The 16,249-nt window shown below is 43.2% G+C and overlaps 1 protein-coding gene across 14 annotated transcripts in view; it reads left to right on the forward strand.

The window, feature by feature from the left end:
- The window catches only part of cacna1ab (calcium channel, voltage-dependent, P/Q type, alpha 1A subunit, b), a 122,286-nt gene that overhangs the window by 83,156 nt on the left and 22,881 nt on the right, over positions 1 to 16,249 (forward strand). For 11 of the 14 annotated variants that reach the window (XM_084373863.1, XM_084373871.1, XM_084373875.1 and 8 more), the window contains exons 33-41: positions 466 to 582; positions 678 to 743; positions 1,283 to 1,380; positions 1,589 to 1,739; positions 2,103 to 2,230; positions 2,892 to 2,988; positions 12,157 to 12,262; positions 12,643 to 12,750; positions 15,895 to 15,998. In XM_084373863.1, coding sequence (XP_084229989.1) covers positions 466 to 582; positions 678 to 743; positions 1,283 to 1,380; positions 1,589 to 1,739; positions 2,103 to 2,230; positions 2,892 to 2,988; positions 12,157 to 12,262; positions 12,643 to 12,750; positions 15,895 to 15,998 — 975 coding nt within the window. Of the gene's footprint in view, positions 1 to 465; positions 583 to 677; positions 744 to 1,282; positions 1,381 to 1,588; positions 1,740 to 2,102; positions 2,231 to 2,891; positions 2,989 to 6,445; positions 6,543 to 12,156; positions 12,263 to 12,642; positions 12,751 to 15,894; positions 15,999 to 16,249 lie in introns of all 14 variants that reach the window. The other 3 variants (XM_084373870.1, XM_084373868.1, XM_084373869.1) reach the window with 2 other exon arrangements.

Here is a 16,249-nt window from a genome sequence, read left to right on the forward strand (position 1 = left end):
TGTGTGTGTGTGTGTGTGTGTGTGTGTGTGTGTGTCTGTGTGTGTGTGTGTGTGGTTGACAGGCACAGTGCCCTGTGCTCCATCTTGTGTGGCCTGCTTGCCCCCCAGAGATCAGTGCATTTGGTTCTCTTTTTAAAAAAAAAAGCGTTCTGCTGTACCAGATTGGATGATGACCTTTAGACTCTTTGACTTATGATTTTCCTTATTTCCTCTCTTTTTCCTCCTTCTTTCATCTTTTCTTTGTCTTTTGACGTTTTCTCTGTCTTTCTCTCATTTATACTTGTATCTACTAAGAGCCATTTTGTTTGCAGTAAGTTATGTTTCTCCCCCCCCCCTCCTCTCTCTCTCTCTCTTTGTACTCTCTTCCTCCCGCTGTTGTTTTTTGGCTTTTGTGTTTGGTAGAGGGAGGTTGTGCACGTGTCGTGTGTTTGGTGAGGCTGACTGTTTTCTCCCTCTGTGCTGTAGAATAACTTCATCAACTTGAGCTTCCTGAGGCTGTTCAGAGCAGCTCGTCTCATCAAGCTGCTGAGGCAGGGAGAGACCATCCGCATCCTGCTGTGGACCTTCGTCCAGTCCTTCAAGGTATTCAGCCTCAAACAGATACATAACGTACGTATGGTCACAATACACGTACCATCGCTTACAAATATTCCCTCTCTCTTCATCTCCTCTGACAGGCTCTGCCGTATGTGTGCCTGCTCATTGCCATGCTCTTCTTCATCTATGCCATCATCGGCATGCAGGTGAGTGCTGCCCGTTTGAATTTCGAATTTCATGTGTGTGATTTTTACATGATGCGTAGGATTAATCGTACAGCTGGGAGGGTCGGTCAATTTTCTCTGCAACAGAAGAAACATTCAGTACTACAATGTAAAAGTACTCCATCACAGATAAAAACCCTGTATTTACATATAAAGTAAAAGTATAGAAGCAATATCACCAAAATGTCTTAAAAGTATCAAACTAGAGGAACTTTCTATGCAGGAACGACGGCTCCTGTCCTGTTACACTGTCTTGTGTAATGCTGATTGTTATCACTGCACTGATGCATTAACGTGTGTGTAACATTTTAAAGTTGTAGCTCATTAAAGAGCTAGTTTTTATATTTTTTATACTGCAGAGTCAATAAATTAAAAGTACAATATTGGGCTCTGAAATATAAGAAGTATAAGTACAGAACCACGAATTTAAAGCACCCAAGTACCTCAAAATACTGTTGTTACTGCATCGTTTCAACTCAACCAATACATTCACTTCCTTTGTCCACTGTTTGTGTGTGTAGTTGTTCGGGAATCTGGCGCTCGATGAGGAGAGGGAAGGCGCCATTAACGAGCACAATAACTTCAGAACCTTCATCATGGCCCTAATGCTGCTCTTCAGGTGAGTCTTTCAGCTTCTCTTTCACAATTATATCAAAATGTTCACAAAGGCCCCAACTAACCCACAGGAGTAGTAGTTATCCTTCCTTAATTAATTAATTAATTAATCAACACTGTCTCTTTCCCATTCACTGCTAACGTTCACTAAAGGTTGAACCATTGTTGCTAAACGCTCAGTCCTTCATGTTTGCGTGTCTCCCCTCATGCAGGAGTGCTACGGGCGAAGCATGGCATGAGATCATGTTAGCTTGTCTGGGTGGTAAGGAATGCGACAAGGACTCAGGGAACACAGGACCTGAATGTGGCAGCACCTTCGCCTACACCTACTTTGTGTCCTTCATCTTCCTCTGCTCTTTCCTGGTGAGAAAAACCTAACTCATACCGCATTTACACCAAAAATTTGCTGGTCTACACAGGTTTATTTAAACACGGGACAACCCGCTAAAACACTTGAACTTCCCACACTGAGTGTGACGTCAGAGAAAAATGGCCGCCGTGTGAATATGTTCTATAGAGATCAATGTGGAAAATGCTACTTGGGCTACAGGGATATACTGCAGTTCTGCAGCTGGCCACATGGAAAACAACGCCACCGAGGCAGACTCTCTCTTTCTATATCCAGCTAGATAAATGGTTTAAAGTCACATGTCTTACATTTGAACTCAATGATTTTTATCAAAAAACACTCTTGCTATGAGTTTGTTTACCTCATTCTTGTTCCAGATGCTGAATCTGTTCGTGGCCGTCATCATGGACAACTTTGAGTACCTGACCAGAGACTCGTCTATCCTGGGGCCGCATCACCTGGACGAGTATGTAAGGATATGGGCCGAGTACGACCCTGCTGCTTGGTGAGTGGCGCGCACACACTGTCACACACACTGTCGGAGTCATTCAAATACTAAAGGCAGAAATACAGATCTGAAGTAGCAAATACGCAGACGTACAGACTGTACTGTAGAAGGATGATACACACTGCTGATCTGTAACATTAAACTGAGTTAGCAGACGTTACATGTGTCTTTGCTGAATGTAAAGTTACTCTTAACTCCTGACTTTCTCTCCCGTCCCCAAAAACGGGGCAAAGACTGATGTCATGATCTCATCCAGGAAGTGTTATGATGAAACAGGATCTTCATCAGCTGATGATCTGCATCATAGATGATGTTCAAAGTGGGTCAGTTACAGCTGGCCTGAGCTGTCCAGCTCTCTCCCTGCCTTTCTCTCTGAACTCCTCTGCCTTCTTTCTCAAAAATGCACAATTTGTGCGATGAATGTAACACCTCTCCTCGTCCTCTTCTCCTCACTGTAATGAGTGTGTGTTGGAGCATGCATGAGAGGAAGGTGTCTTACACCTCTTTTTCTCAGTGTAAATAAATGCTCTCTCCTCTTCTTCCTCTTCTTTTTCTTATCTCCTCTTTTTCTTCCTCCGCTTTCTTTATTTCTCTCTCTCTCTCTCTGTATTCTGTGTATTCCCTCACCTAACCTCCCCTCCTTGTATTTTTCTTGCAGCGGGCGCATACATTATAAGGATATGTACAGTTTATTGCGAGTTATCTCCCCTCCCCTGGGCCTTGGCAAGAAATGCCCACATAGGGTGGCCTGCAAGGTTTGGACCAAACCCCTAAAGCACAAACTTAAACGCAACCTGCTCGCCTTTAAGAGACTGGAATGAATGTCGCTCTTTTATCACTTTTAAAACAAATCTTTTACTACTTCAACTTTTTTTTTTTTTTTTTGGGTTTGCATTATTCAGTTGTTTTAGTCCCATTTCACCATTGAATCATTTTGGGGGGGGTTTCTGTTATATGTATATGCATTCTGACATGACAATGAGAATGTTTGGGACAATGCAGAAATGCACACACACACACACTCTTGTACGCACTCACACACACACACACACACCGATAGCGGTGTGTGAAGCATGAGGTGGTGCACTGCACTCGCTATTGTCTTCTGACTGAACGCTGGGGAAAATGACACTGATGTGTTCACCTTTTTAAGTCAGTATGATGTAAACGTTAAGAGTCTAGACTCCAGTCAGCCATTGTCTTTTATTTCTGCTTGCTGTCTAATTTTTGCCTGGGCAGAAAATGGTTCGAGCAATGTGCATTGTTCTTGTTTGAGTTGGGGTTTTGGGTGAGGGAGGCAGGGTTAGTGCAGAGACACATGCAGAGATGGCTTGGTCTGAATATCGTCACCATGTTAACCTTCGTAGCCCGTTAGCTCGGCCACTGTTTTCCAGCCACGTGCCATCAAGGCTCAGGAGTCTGCAGGCTTTGTGTGTTCAACCATCTAGTGGCGCCTTTGACCCCCAGTAAATACTTAATGTACCTCATATGAATGGCGATCCCTTAATGTAATTCAGTTTTTACATGCTACTGGTAATGACAGCCAGAATAGATGAAGTACTGAGTAATATACCAACTAGCTTGCTAGAATAATCAGTCAAGAACTGCATTTAATCATGAAAGACCAGTTACATTACAAGTAACGAGTCATAATACAACTTTTATAGGTACTCGAGATTGTTTCAGAAATCGCCTGCCGTTGAGCAACAAAATGCTAACTACAGGTCACTCATAGAGGGTCAGAACTACTGTTTTAATAATATTAAGTAATAAATAATTATTTATAATAATATGAATAATATTCTTGATCAAGTAATGTTCAGCTTTTTTTGGAGACTGGAGCAGCTGAGAACTGCACAAGTTCCCCTTATTGTAAGTAACATTACTTAGAAGGTAAAGGTAAAAAAATGATAGCAAATGTTCACTTCTTAGGACAGCTCGCATAAAAAGATATTGTTGGGAGGCGCCACTGCAGTAACGGTGACATGTCGACTGCTGATAGACACAAATGAAACCAGCTGATATCAGCAGCAAACTGCAGACTCTCGCGCCTCCATGGCACATGTTTGTGAACCACTGCGCTCAGCATTAGTCTGTAATATTTTTATAAGATCTAAGATTTTAAAGCCACTATGTGTAGAGATTTTACGTGATTATTGAATCATGAGTCTGGTGGCTGATTTGTAGAAAAATAAAAATGATTGTAGTGAAACTGCGTTAAAATCCTGCACGTAGTGGCTTTTAAATATTCAAGGTATCCAAACAATTGTTAGGCCTGTTACAAGCTCCTCATAAAGAATATACACGTTGCCCATCACATACGTAAAGTCCAGAATTTGTGAAACCTGCAGCAACATCAAGCTTCTACAACAAGTTTAAAATCAAATCCTATAAAGAGTTTGTCATCTTGTAACCCACAGAGATCTACTGTAGCTTTTATCTTCTTTTTAAAATACTCTTCAGTGTATAATATAACTAAACAATTCCACTCTTTGGCCATTTAAATGCTGAATAATCCCAGATCACATTGACATTACTCCCCCTGTGCAACAAGCACAGTGTGTTATGTAAACACATGAGTGTGTTATGAGATCCTCTGTATCCCACGTACTCGTGTTCTTGAGTGGAGGATGTAACAGGCCTTATGGTAAAAGTTTACACTCGCTGGTAACTGAAATATCATCATAATAATAAGGCCAAACCTGCTCTGTTTGTGGCTCTGGTGTTTGGGTAAAGAAAGGAAAGGGGCAGGGTGTGTGTGTGATTTGGGGCAGTGACTCTGGACATAAGAAGGTCTTGTGTCCACCAGGTACCTCTCATTAACTTCCTGTGTCGACAGACGCTCGTGGGAAGACTCTTCGGTCGTCTGCGTTTTGCTTTACGACTGTCAAGATCTTTTCAAAGTGCTGCAGTCTTTGGCTTTGACATAAGAAATGGTTAAAGGGTCAGTTCACCAAAATCATTAAAAAAAAAAGTTGGATATGCAGAGGTTATACCCACACTCGCACGTTTATTTATCTAGTGGTTATTTTTATACACTGCAAGAGGCCATCCCATGGCTTGTCATACTTATGATAATATATTGTGACTTTTGGACTGTTTGATGTTGACGGACGCAGCTGGTTAGGTTTAGGCACCAAAACTACTTTTTAGGAAAAGATTCTGCTTTGTGTTTAAATAACGTTCAGTCATGTCACTTATGTAATTTACATTACGTAGATTAGGTAAGTCAATTTACTTACCATCATAACTTTAAAGACAAATTATTTTAGACACTTGGTCTCCTTGGGCTAATTTCTGCGTATGAGCTACGTGAACCAAAATACCAGGTGCTCTTTGATTATGATTTGATTATTAAAGTAGTGCCCTTGTCCCACTGAATCTGCTCTGATACCACATACAAGATGAAACACACTTTTTGTGATGAGGGTGAACTGACCTAGCCTTTAGCACTGCTGGGGTATATCCCAACCCTCCCTATCATTACCAGGGAGGGCGCCCGTGAACATCTGGAGGCACAGCTGTGAGCGGAGGTTCCCGGTGGACACGCAGCCTCAGTAACGGACTGCATTGACTTGTCATTGTGACTCACTCCGATCTCTGCAGCGGTGCTTTTCTTTGCCTGCTAGAAGCCCCGCTGCCAGTTCTATTCGAGCGGCGAAAAAAATCCCAAACCCCCTTTTCACCTCGCATAGAACGGTATCTCAACAACAACTAACTAAACTAAACAACACCTCCTCTTCCTCCAAACCCTCCCCTCCTCCCCAACCTTTCTCCCTCCCTCCCTCCCTCCCCTCCTCTCCCTTACTTTATGAAATACCAGACTAGAAGCCACGTAACACGACCCCTCGTTCTCTCTCTTTATCTTTCTTTCTATCTTTCTCTCACCACAGCAACCACATATCCACAGCGATCAAAACAATAACCTCTGTGTATTTGTTTCCCTCCCTCTTCCTTTCCTTTGTTGGTTTCTTTCTTTTTTCTCCTCATGTCTCCTCCTCCAAACTCACCTCTGTGCGTCCTCCCCCCTCTGTCCTCCCCCTCCCTACCCCTCATTGTTTATCTTCTTTCGTTTTCACGTCGTCCGTCTACGTTTGTTCTGTCTGTCGTGTGTGTGTGTGTGTGTGTGTGTGTGTGTGTGATGGTGTGTGGATGTTTGAATGCATGTGTGCATGTGATATGTGTGTGTGTGTGTGTTTGTGGCCAACCCAGCGGCCGGATCAGTTACACAGACATGTATCAGATGCTAAGACACATGTGTCCGCCGCTAGGCCTCGGGAAGAGGTGTCCCGCCCGGGTCGCCTATAAGGTAGACTCGCCCCCCACCTTACCCCTCCACCCTCCTCAGCCACCACCCCACCTCCTTCTGTCCCTCCCTTCTCCCATCATGCCTTTCTTCCCTACTTTTCTCCCTCTCATCTCCGTCCTCAAACCTCCCCATCGCTGGGGAGAAGACCCTCTCCTCTCTGTCCTCTGCTGGGACCTCCCAGTCCCTTTCCTCCTTCTCCTCCTCCTCCTCTCCCTTTCTCCTCCACGTCCCACCTCCCCTCTCTCCCTCCTCCCAGCGATGTTCTCCTCATTGTCTGTTAGTGGTGGTTGTGGTGGTGGTGAGCGCTGTCCTCTCTTCTCTCTCTCCGACCGCGGGGATGGAGGGATGGGCTTTTGTCGTGCAGTGAAGTGAAGTGATAGTGGAGTGGTAGTCAATCCTCTTTCTTTTATATCCTCCCGTCAGGCCGCAGGAGTAAAGGAACGGAGGAGGCTTTGCTAGTCCTTCTGCAACCTGCACGGACGCATGCACATGCACACCCACAATCCAGTCAGAAAAACAAAGAATTTTGCCTTTTCCATGCCAAATTAAGGAAATTAAAATATGCAAACATCCATTAAAACTAACAAAGGAAGTTTTCTTGCATTCTACCATACTGAATCTTGAATCTTGTAGTACAAGTACATTGAATCAGTCCTACACAGCCTGTGTTAAAGAAATTTCTAACAAGCTAAAGATTTACAAATAATAAAACATATCATTGGGCCACATTTGTGTTACAGGTATGAGTATTTACACTACATAAAAAAAGATATGTAAACTATGACATGAACCCCAGAACAACCAATTGCTTGTGGTAATTTCTGATATTCTTTGTGAGCATATACTGTGTATAGAATTATGAATTATAAAATGTGAAAAATGTTTAGTTTACACAAGCCATTATTTCACAAAGACAAAAACAAAAAAAACTGAAAATCTCTAGTACAAAGGCCAACATACTAACAACATTTAAAGAGAGGTTATTTAAACCAGGCTCATATTCACACAGTGCAACTCTTTGCTTACGATGCGGGTACAGAAGGACCGGCAAGGGTGTCTGTCTTCAGTCCTCTGCGTCTCTTATTCCTGTGGATGGCACTATAGTGCACACATACACATGCCCACACTACCACACACTTACACACTGTGCACATACACATGGCCCTTCTAGTTTTTTGTCTTTTTTAAGATGTCTTTTTTTTGACACCCAAAGAAACTTCAGAGTCTTTGGCTTCTCTTTGTGCCTCAGACCATCAGGGTAAAGATTTGGGTCGAGTACTTCAGCATCCGCTGTCTCTTTGTCTCGTTGTCCTCAATTTCTCTTATCCTCAGTGGAATCATACTCTGTCTATCCTCTCTGTCATTCTCTTTCTTATTGACATCCAGATGCACCAAATAAGTATCGAAAAAAAGGTTAGCAAAGAGTTCCCATAATCGAGAAGCTATGAAAAGTAGCACCACAAAGGCAAGCATCCTGTATGCTTCAACTGTAAAGCTTATCTGCTTTAGCCAACATCATTGCCCCCCAAAAGCTTTGGAAAATTGGAGGTTTCCTAAAAATACTATTTCCTTCAATATTGATACCAAAATGATACCCTTGTTTGATTAAAATTGTCAAATTTCCCCCTTGGTTTATTTGTGTGGCAGGAAAAAGTTGGAAACAAATGCCAACCACCGGCAGGCTTTTCGCTCACTGGGCAGAAGGATGACTGAGAAGATTCACTTGGAATTGAACAAACATCCCGTTCCAAAGAGCATCTAGACTGCAAATAGAAAACAGTGTTCTGATGCATCTTAATAAAAGATGTGCTGCTTCATTCGCTCTTGTAGATGGACTCTGATGGATGCTACCACCACAAACTTGCACAGAAATTGTTCCAAAGACAGCTCACCGGGTAAACTTGATTATATCTTTAATAATCAGTCAATGCCAGTCTGCAAGCCAGTCTGCACATTGCACCCGACCATATTGCCTTTTCCTGCAGGTGGTGCACCCACAGAGTGTTGGCTCCATGTTGGTTTTCCAGGCCCAAGCCCAATTGAAATAAAGCCCAGCCACCAGACACCCTTTGGCAAGCTTCCCTCCCAGGTCTGGCTCCAAAAGGATGCACTGGTTTCCTCATACTGGGTGAGGAGCTGCAGCATCCGCAGGGATGCGGGCGTTACACTGGACAGTTGTGGTGAAGAGGGAACTGAGCTGGAAGGCAAAGCTTAACAGTGTACCAGTCGATCTACGTTCCAACCTTCACCTACGGTCATGAGCTTTAGGTAGTGACCGAAAGAATGAGATAGCAGTCACAAGCAGCCGAAACGAGTTTCCTACGTAGGGTGGCTCAGGTTAGCCTAAGAGATATTAGATTGGGTGCTCCCACGCATCAGAAGGTGCCAGCTGAAGTGGTTCGGGTATTTGATTAAGATACTCCCTGGGGGCCTCCCTTTGGCAACTCTGCGGAGACCCCGGGACAGACCCAGAGCTTCCTAGAGAGATTACATGTCTCATCTGGCCTGGGAACATCTCAAAATCCTCCTCCAGGAGGAGCTGGAAAGTGTCGATGGGGTGAAGGACATTTAGAATACTCTACTCAGCCTGCTGCAACCACAACCCGACCCCAGATAAGCTAAAGTAAACGGATAGATCATCAGTCAATGCACAAGCAAGTTGTTTAGGAGGTTAAGGTGGACTTGGTTCTGACTGCAAACAAACCACCCCAGAGTAGGAGCAGAGGCAAGCCCTCTTTAGACGATTCTTGACTCGCTTGTTTTGGCCCACATCTGATCAAGACTGCTGTGTTGACACATGCACAAACAAACCTAACCTATGGATGAAAAACTCAGGGTGTCATACAACTGGTTTAAAATGAGCTAGGTGCAAATACACCGTTAGATCAAATAATACAAACTCTCCAGTGTGCTAAACTTTTATTGAATCTGGGTGTCAGTACCTAATTCACACCTGTCTCTCTTTCTAGTCTCTCACTTTTGTCTCCTCTCCTCCTTTGTCTTCTGTTCTGCTCTCCTCTTCACTGTCTTGTCATATCCTTTACTAATTTTTGTTGCTCTCTCTTTTTTCCAACCTGTCAGTCTCTCTGTCTCTCTTTCTCTCTTGCTGTCATTCTTCTGTCCTTGCACCTCTTCGTCCTTTCACCTGTCAGCGACCAGCATCCATCTTCAGTCCTCCATATCATCCCTCTGCCCAATTAAGACCACTCTGTCTCTACCTCGACTCTACTGTTCTTTCTTTTTTTCCTTCAAAATGTCAACTTGTATTGGCAGTGGCCCCCATCACATACTTCAGCCATCAAAGCCTTCCAGTATTCATTGATGCAATTTCACAGAAAATGTCCATTAAAGGACCTTGTGACATCAGAAAGTCTTCATGTTTTTTTGTCAGAACAGAGAGGGGAAGGTTAGACGTGTTGAACCATTTGACACTGATCACTCTTAATCCTAAAGTTCTCGATCTACTCTTTAGTGGACACTAGGCCTCGCCCTTACTGAAAAAAGTAGTTTTGACAAATGTGTATCGCTATGACACCTTGCTCTTTGAGCTGACCTCTCCTCAGGAAACTAATGTCAGTGTTGTTTTTAGTCCTCGTCCTTATCTCTTGTCTTGTTCTGTAATTTTCAGCCTCTTTCTTATCTTTCCTTCTATCTGCACACACACACTTCGTTCCTCTCTCTGTTAAAACCAATTGACCCACGTTCACTTGAATCCTCTTTTACTCTTTCAGTGTTTTCACGATCCTCCTCTCCCTTCTCATTCTCGCCCTTCCCTTTTTATCTGTAACTACATCTCATGACCAAGCTTAGAGCCGCCTAGTTTAACTCAACTAACTGCTGCCCCTAACATGTTTCCCCTTTGATACACCCCCCTCACCTGACCCTTCAGTACTACCACTATGAAGTCTGGTTGGTCCAAAACAAAAACAGAAACGTCAATCATCTCTTTTTGATCTTCTCTATGATTTTTTTTTCTTCTTTCAGGGAATGCCACAACTCTAATTCTCTCTAACTCTGACAACCCCTTAAGACACTGCACCCGTTTGGCATTGAGAGAGATCTTGACTTGATATGAAATACTACCATCGCTGTCCAATTTGACAATGATTCAGGGAACCATTCATGTAAAAATGTACAGAGCGAAAAAAAAAGTTATGAAATGAATCTGTCAATCAATAGGATCAATCCAGTTGGATTGAGGATACTCTCTTTGCGCGGATGCACGGCTGCTTGTATTGTGAAAGTGGGTTTTGAGGGAAGTCGGGGGAGAGTGGGCTGGGTAGAAGATTTTGGGGTTAGATAATGGGAGTGAAGTTAAGACATGTTGCATGCTCTGTTTGTCCGGGTATGTGGGAGTTTTCTTGGGGAAGGGTGTTGTGTTGCATGCATTGCTCACAATCTCTGTCGCATGGCTATGGGCGACATCGAGCCTGCCTGCTGTCTGCCGAGCGCTGTGGATGTTGGCCGATGCCCTCCGCCTGCCGCACACTTGGCTTTGGGCATGCCCGACACTCACACACACTCAGGAACACGAGCACGTACACAACCCCACCGCCATCGTACTGCCGTGCTTGCTATCGTTAGTGCCCAACGCTCATGTTCGTAGGTAAATCCGATGGATGCCAACTGGTTAGGATAGGAACGGCAAGCGGCCCCAGCTGGCCAAGCTTGTTTCGTTCTATCCGCAGGATTCTCCATTGGTTTTACCTGGTATAGACATGTAAAGACAGGGAACCTCCTTACAGGTAGGGGGAGCTCTATAGCAGATGCCTCAAATAAAACAACAGCAGTCTCCTGAAAAATTGCGGAATTACTCCAGCGATACTGTTATTGTTCTCCAGTCAACCTATTTTGTCTTCAAAGGACTGCAATTAAGCGCCTTTAATTGCAGTCTGTGCAAATAATTGTGTGTAAGTGGGCGGGGAGGGATGTTGGGGCTGGAGGGGGTGGGGGGTCAGTGTATGTGTACTGTTATAGTATATATCTATATGTGTGTAACAACAGAGATGTGTAAATGCGCCAATGCATTCACACATTTAGGGAACATGGGCACAGGTTGGGTCGGAGGCCATTTTGGCTCCGATTGTTCTTCCTTGTGGTTCTCGGCTCTCACAGTTGCTTAGCAGCAGATGGCCCTCATTGGATAGCTGTGCTGTCTCGTAGAGTATCATTGGAAAATCAGGAGATGCGGGGACTCGCCAATTCAAGTTTCTTTCCTCAAGCAAATGCTCTTGCACTTGCGAGTAAATGCACTAATAAAATGTGCAGCACACTTAACACATGAATGCTCAACAATCACTTAATATAGCACACACTTGGCAGAGGAATCATTTCCTTGACTCAACTTTACCAACTTGACTTATTAGGCTACATTGATCAAATCATTACCCAAACACATTATAGTCACCCTTGCCTTAACTCTAATCTGTCTCACACAACATTAAATAAAAAGCTGGACGAATCCAGTCCAACTCTAATTGGCTGTTGTCTATGGAGCTCTCTCAACCCTGCCCCCAACCCCTCACCCTCTCCCCTTCCTGGAGGTTCAGGCACACCACACTTTAGGAAGGACAAGTATCTTTCTCACGCTCTCATCCTGACTGGCTCTCCACAGAGGCTGCTGCGCATGGATCTGCCGGTTGCTGATGACAACACGGTGCATTTTAACTCCACCCTCATGGCTCTGATCAGGACAGCACTGGATATAAAGATTGCCAAGGGTACGACCCTAAAGTACTACAATCCATTTACTGTTTATCTCAGTTACCCTCCTGTCTGACATTCTTGGGTATTCCTTGGTAATTCACAAGTGTGACTTTTCACCTCTCTGTTTCTGTCTGTTTCTCTTCAACAACTCTAGATTATTATAGCAAATTTAACAAAACTGTTGATTCTGACTCTAACAAAATACTTTCTTGTTTTGGATGAATGTGTACACGCGTGAATGGCTACATATATGTTTTTTGGCCTTCCTTTCGCTCTGTACCTCCTCTGCCTTGTGTTTTATGCATGTTGGGTGTTTGCTGGTGTATGGATGTATGCGTGTGTGTACAAATGTTTGATGCGTGTGTGGACACTCTGGGTTGCTGGTGCTACCCAGGCGGTGCAGACAAGCACCAGATGGATGCAGAGCTGAGAAAAGAGATGATGGCTATTTGGCCGAACTTGTCGCAGAAGACGCTGGACCTGCTGGTTACACCGCACAAGGGTAAGTTGCAGGAAAGCCTAGCATAGTGGTGTGTGTGTGTCCGATCACCAACTCACCAAGAGGACAGCTTCCACCAGCCAGTGTCATTCACTGCTTCGCATCTCCTGATCAGGCTACTACAGCAGAAACTCACATACTAAACATACATACAAACACAAACATACATGCATACATACATAAACCAGTATACCTCCATTAATCCAAACGTCCTTCCAGTGCTGTTGTCTGTAGCAAAATATTTACTACTTCTTAAATTCCAATGAAATTGGGATCAAGATTCAAGACATCAAGATTCATGGTCCGCCGGCGAGTTATAATAGATTTTGGTGACTTCTTGGCCTGTCATATAGCATTGCTATGATAGAAACCTGCTACCTCAGTAACTCATTGCTCACTGCCCCAAGCAGTAGTAGTCACTTGAATAGCATCAAAGAGATTGCACAAGGCAAGGGCAGCACTCTCGAAACAATACAATCAATAACTTAGCAATAACAATTATTTAATGTCTATAAGGCAATGATCTCTTTCTCTGCTCAGAGGGTAAGGAGGTCCCAGACCTTGTGTCGTCTCCCCAATTTCAGTTGCTGTTCTTCTTATTTGAGTTAGCTGCTAACTGATGCTAGCTGCTTTTTAAAAATCTTGCTTGTTAGACATCTATTATATCTATGCCTTTGCTGCTGAATCAGAGGCGGATGAACAAAGACCAACCCAATTATATAATTATCATAACGATAAAGCAGAATAAAGGAGCAACCATCCCACCCTGAACAGGGTGCATAAAAGAGGCTAAAGACATGACATGGCTTTCCACTCATGAACAAAGCAATTTGTGTTTAAGCCCAAAATTACTGTTTAGGCACAGGTTGTCCTGTAAAATGATTTGGTTTTAGGTCTAGGGCAATTAACCACAATTCCTGAAGCTACTAACCGGCTACAAAATGTGGCAATTGCTTTCCTTACCAACAATATGGAAGGTTGCAGGCCTACCTGAACCCTGGTGAGCTCAGCCTGCTTCCTGCAGATGCTTCCCTCATGCCCCGCATCACGTGGTTGGCGGCCAGGCTCTTGCTTTGCCTACTGTGCACTGAGCTTGCCATCGGTTTCAGTTTAGGTAAACAAATAAACACAGACAAACAATGAACAAAAATGTTTCATGAGGGTTAGCCACCGTTCATTACCAATCACCACCTGTATACCCTGCAAGACCAATTTCAATCAAATTTGGTCAGTTGAGCCATTTTGTACTGGATTCTTGATAAACAGATTGTCAGATAGTGGTTTTTAAGTTTAGGTGGATTATGAATCTTGTACCTAATTGGCTAAAGTAGCTCCTGCATCATTTGTATTCACAGAAAAACATCCCACACAGGAATGCACCATACCATACATGTACTGGAGGCACACTCATACACATACAAACACACCAGAATGGAAACGTTAGCACACATACCTGCACTGCTGATCTCTACCCATTCAGTCAGTCCTGGTATCAGGGGGTGCCTGCTATAGAAGATCCTCTATAGAAGTCTTTTCACTACAGGAAGAACTGAGCAGTTATTAGACTAGTAAAACAGATCTTAAGGACACAACAAGTATATAAGTATATGAAAAGCTTGTGATGAATGAATGTTTTGAAGGTTATAGGAATGATTTTAGTGCTCACATGAATACAAACTAGTAAAATGATGCATGTTATGCATACCCGCAAGTTACTTGGCTAAACGCATGGCACTTAAGAATGTACAAGATATGCATATGTCATGTCTTATTGCTCAGTGATATAAGAAGAAAATAAGATATGCTGTGGTCATATCTTATCAATATCTAGATGACTTGTAGCCATGTCACTATGAAAAGGGCGCCACTCATTCAGTAAGAAAGTTAGCTACTCAGTGAAGTTATTCGACGACCAAAACAAAGCTCAGTATTTTTCTGATTTTAAATGTTAATGTTTCCATCCAAACTCTGGGGATACATGTCCGGAGTTTTTAGAAAAAAATTGAGCTCCTGTTTTCCATTTGACTGTGGTGTCAAAAGGTTTCTTAATGAGGTGGCTACCTAGTCCGCAGCCTTAGTATTATGTCTAAAGATTAAATATACTCAAGTTTTGATATGTTTAGATTGCAGCTAAGAGAATGTTATAATGTATAGGTACAGCATCTGCCTGTGAAAAGACTACCGGCCTTGTTGTGTTAGTAAGTGTAGTGTTGTAATATTGTATTTGTCTGTTGTACACCAGCGAGTGAGCTGCCTGTTTCTGTTAAGGCTACACATAACATGTTTACACAGTGGTTACCTATGATCCCTCAAGACAACAAAAGAGCGTATTAGTCTCTGTTTTAAAAGTGTTTTGTCCCTTTATATTGCACAGTTCATGGTCTCACTTGCAGTGATCAGAAACACATCGTCAGCAAACAAACAGACCCTATCCTTAGATATAGGTGTAGATTATATCATTATCTTATCAAACTGGTAGAAAAAATGTTTTGCCTTTAGCTTTTGAGGTTCATACATAGAAGGTAAAATAAAAACAGTATCAACAATGGGGTAATAGGGTGAATGTTGTCTCTGTCGCTGCCACATACGCAATTACTTTAGGTTACAAGTTTTCAAGATATAACATTGTAATGACGTAATGAGTTAGCACCTACATCACATATGACAAACATAAATGAAACATTTTAAGTCAAATAGGACAGGATTATGTCAAGTATGTGAGATGGAGGCTTACTTTAGGGAGCTTAATTGACTGTGACTGTGAATGACGAAGAAGTAATCCCCTCCATTCCCAACTCGTCAAATACTGATGATTTGGGCTGGCTGCTGACCCGACCTACAATTGGGGAAACCTAAAAATTTCAGTATTTGACGAGTTGGGAATGAGACTCAAAAATCAACAATCTTACAAATAGGAGCTTTAAAGTCTTGATTTTGAAGCTCGGGTCTGTCCCTCCATGGATTTGACATGAAACAGAAATGTCTCAGTTGCTGGTGTACTCTGCATGTTACTGTGAATTTATTGTTGTTGTTGTTAATGGTGGTGTTTCAGTGTGTGTGTCTTGTCCCCCACTCCCATTCCCCCCACGGCTCAGGGTCCCATCCCACTCGGGTCTAATCTTGCAGGGTAACTTGTCATTTTCTCAGCAGCCACAGACTTGACGGTGGGCAAAATCTACGCCGCCATGATGATCATGGAGTACTACCGGCAGAGCAAGACGAAAAAGCTGCAGGCCCTGCGAGAGGAACAGGTAGACTCCATCCCAGAGAAACTCCCTGAACTCGAACAAGTTTTTATTTCCCTTTTCTCTTCTTCCTCCTGGTACCACTTCCACTGGCCCCGTAGCGAATTTTGCCTGTCTTCTGCCAAATATGGATTTAAAAGTATAAGAACCACGTCTTATACATTTAAATCCAATATAAACTCTCAAAAAACCGTCCTACCTCTCTCCGCCTGTGCTATGCCCTTTATTAGCATGCCACCTGAAAAATCTGCGTTCTT

This window comes from Pagrus pagrus (assembly GCF_965226575.1).
Source record: "Pagrus pagrus genome assembly, chromosome: 2".
Lineage (NCBI taxonomy): Eukaryota > Metazoa > Chordata > Actinopteri > Spariformes > Sparidae > Pagrus > Pagrus pagrus.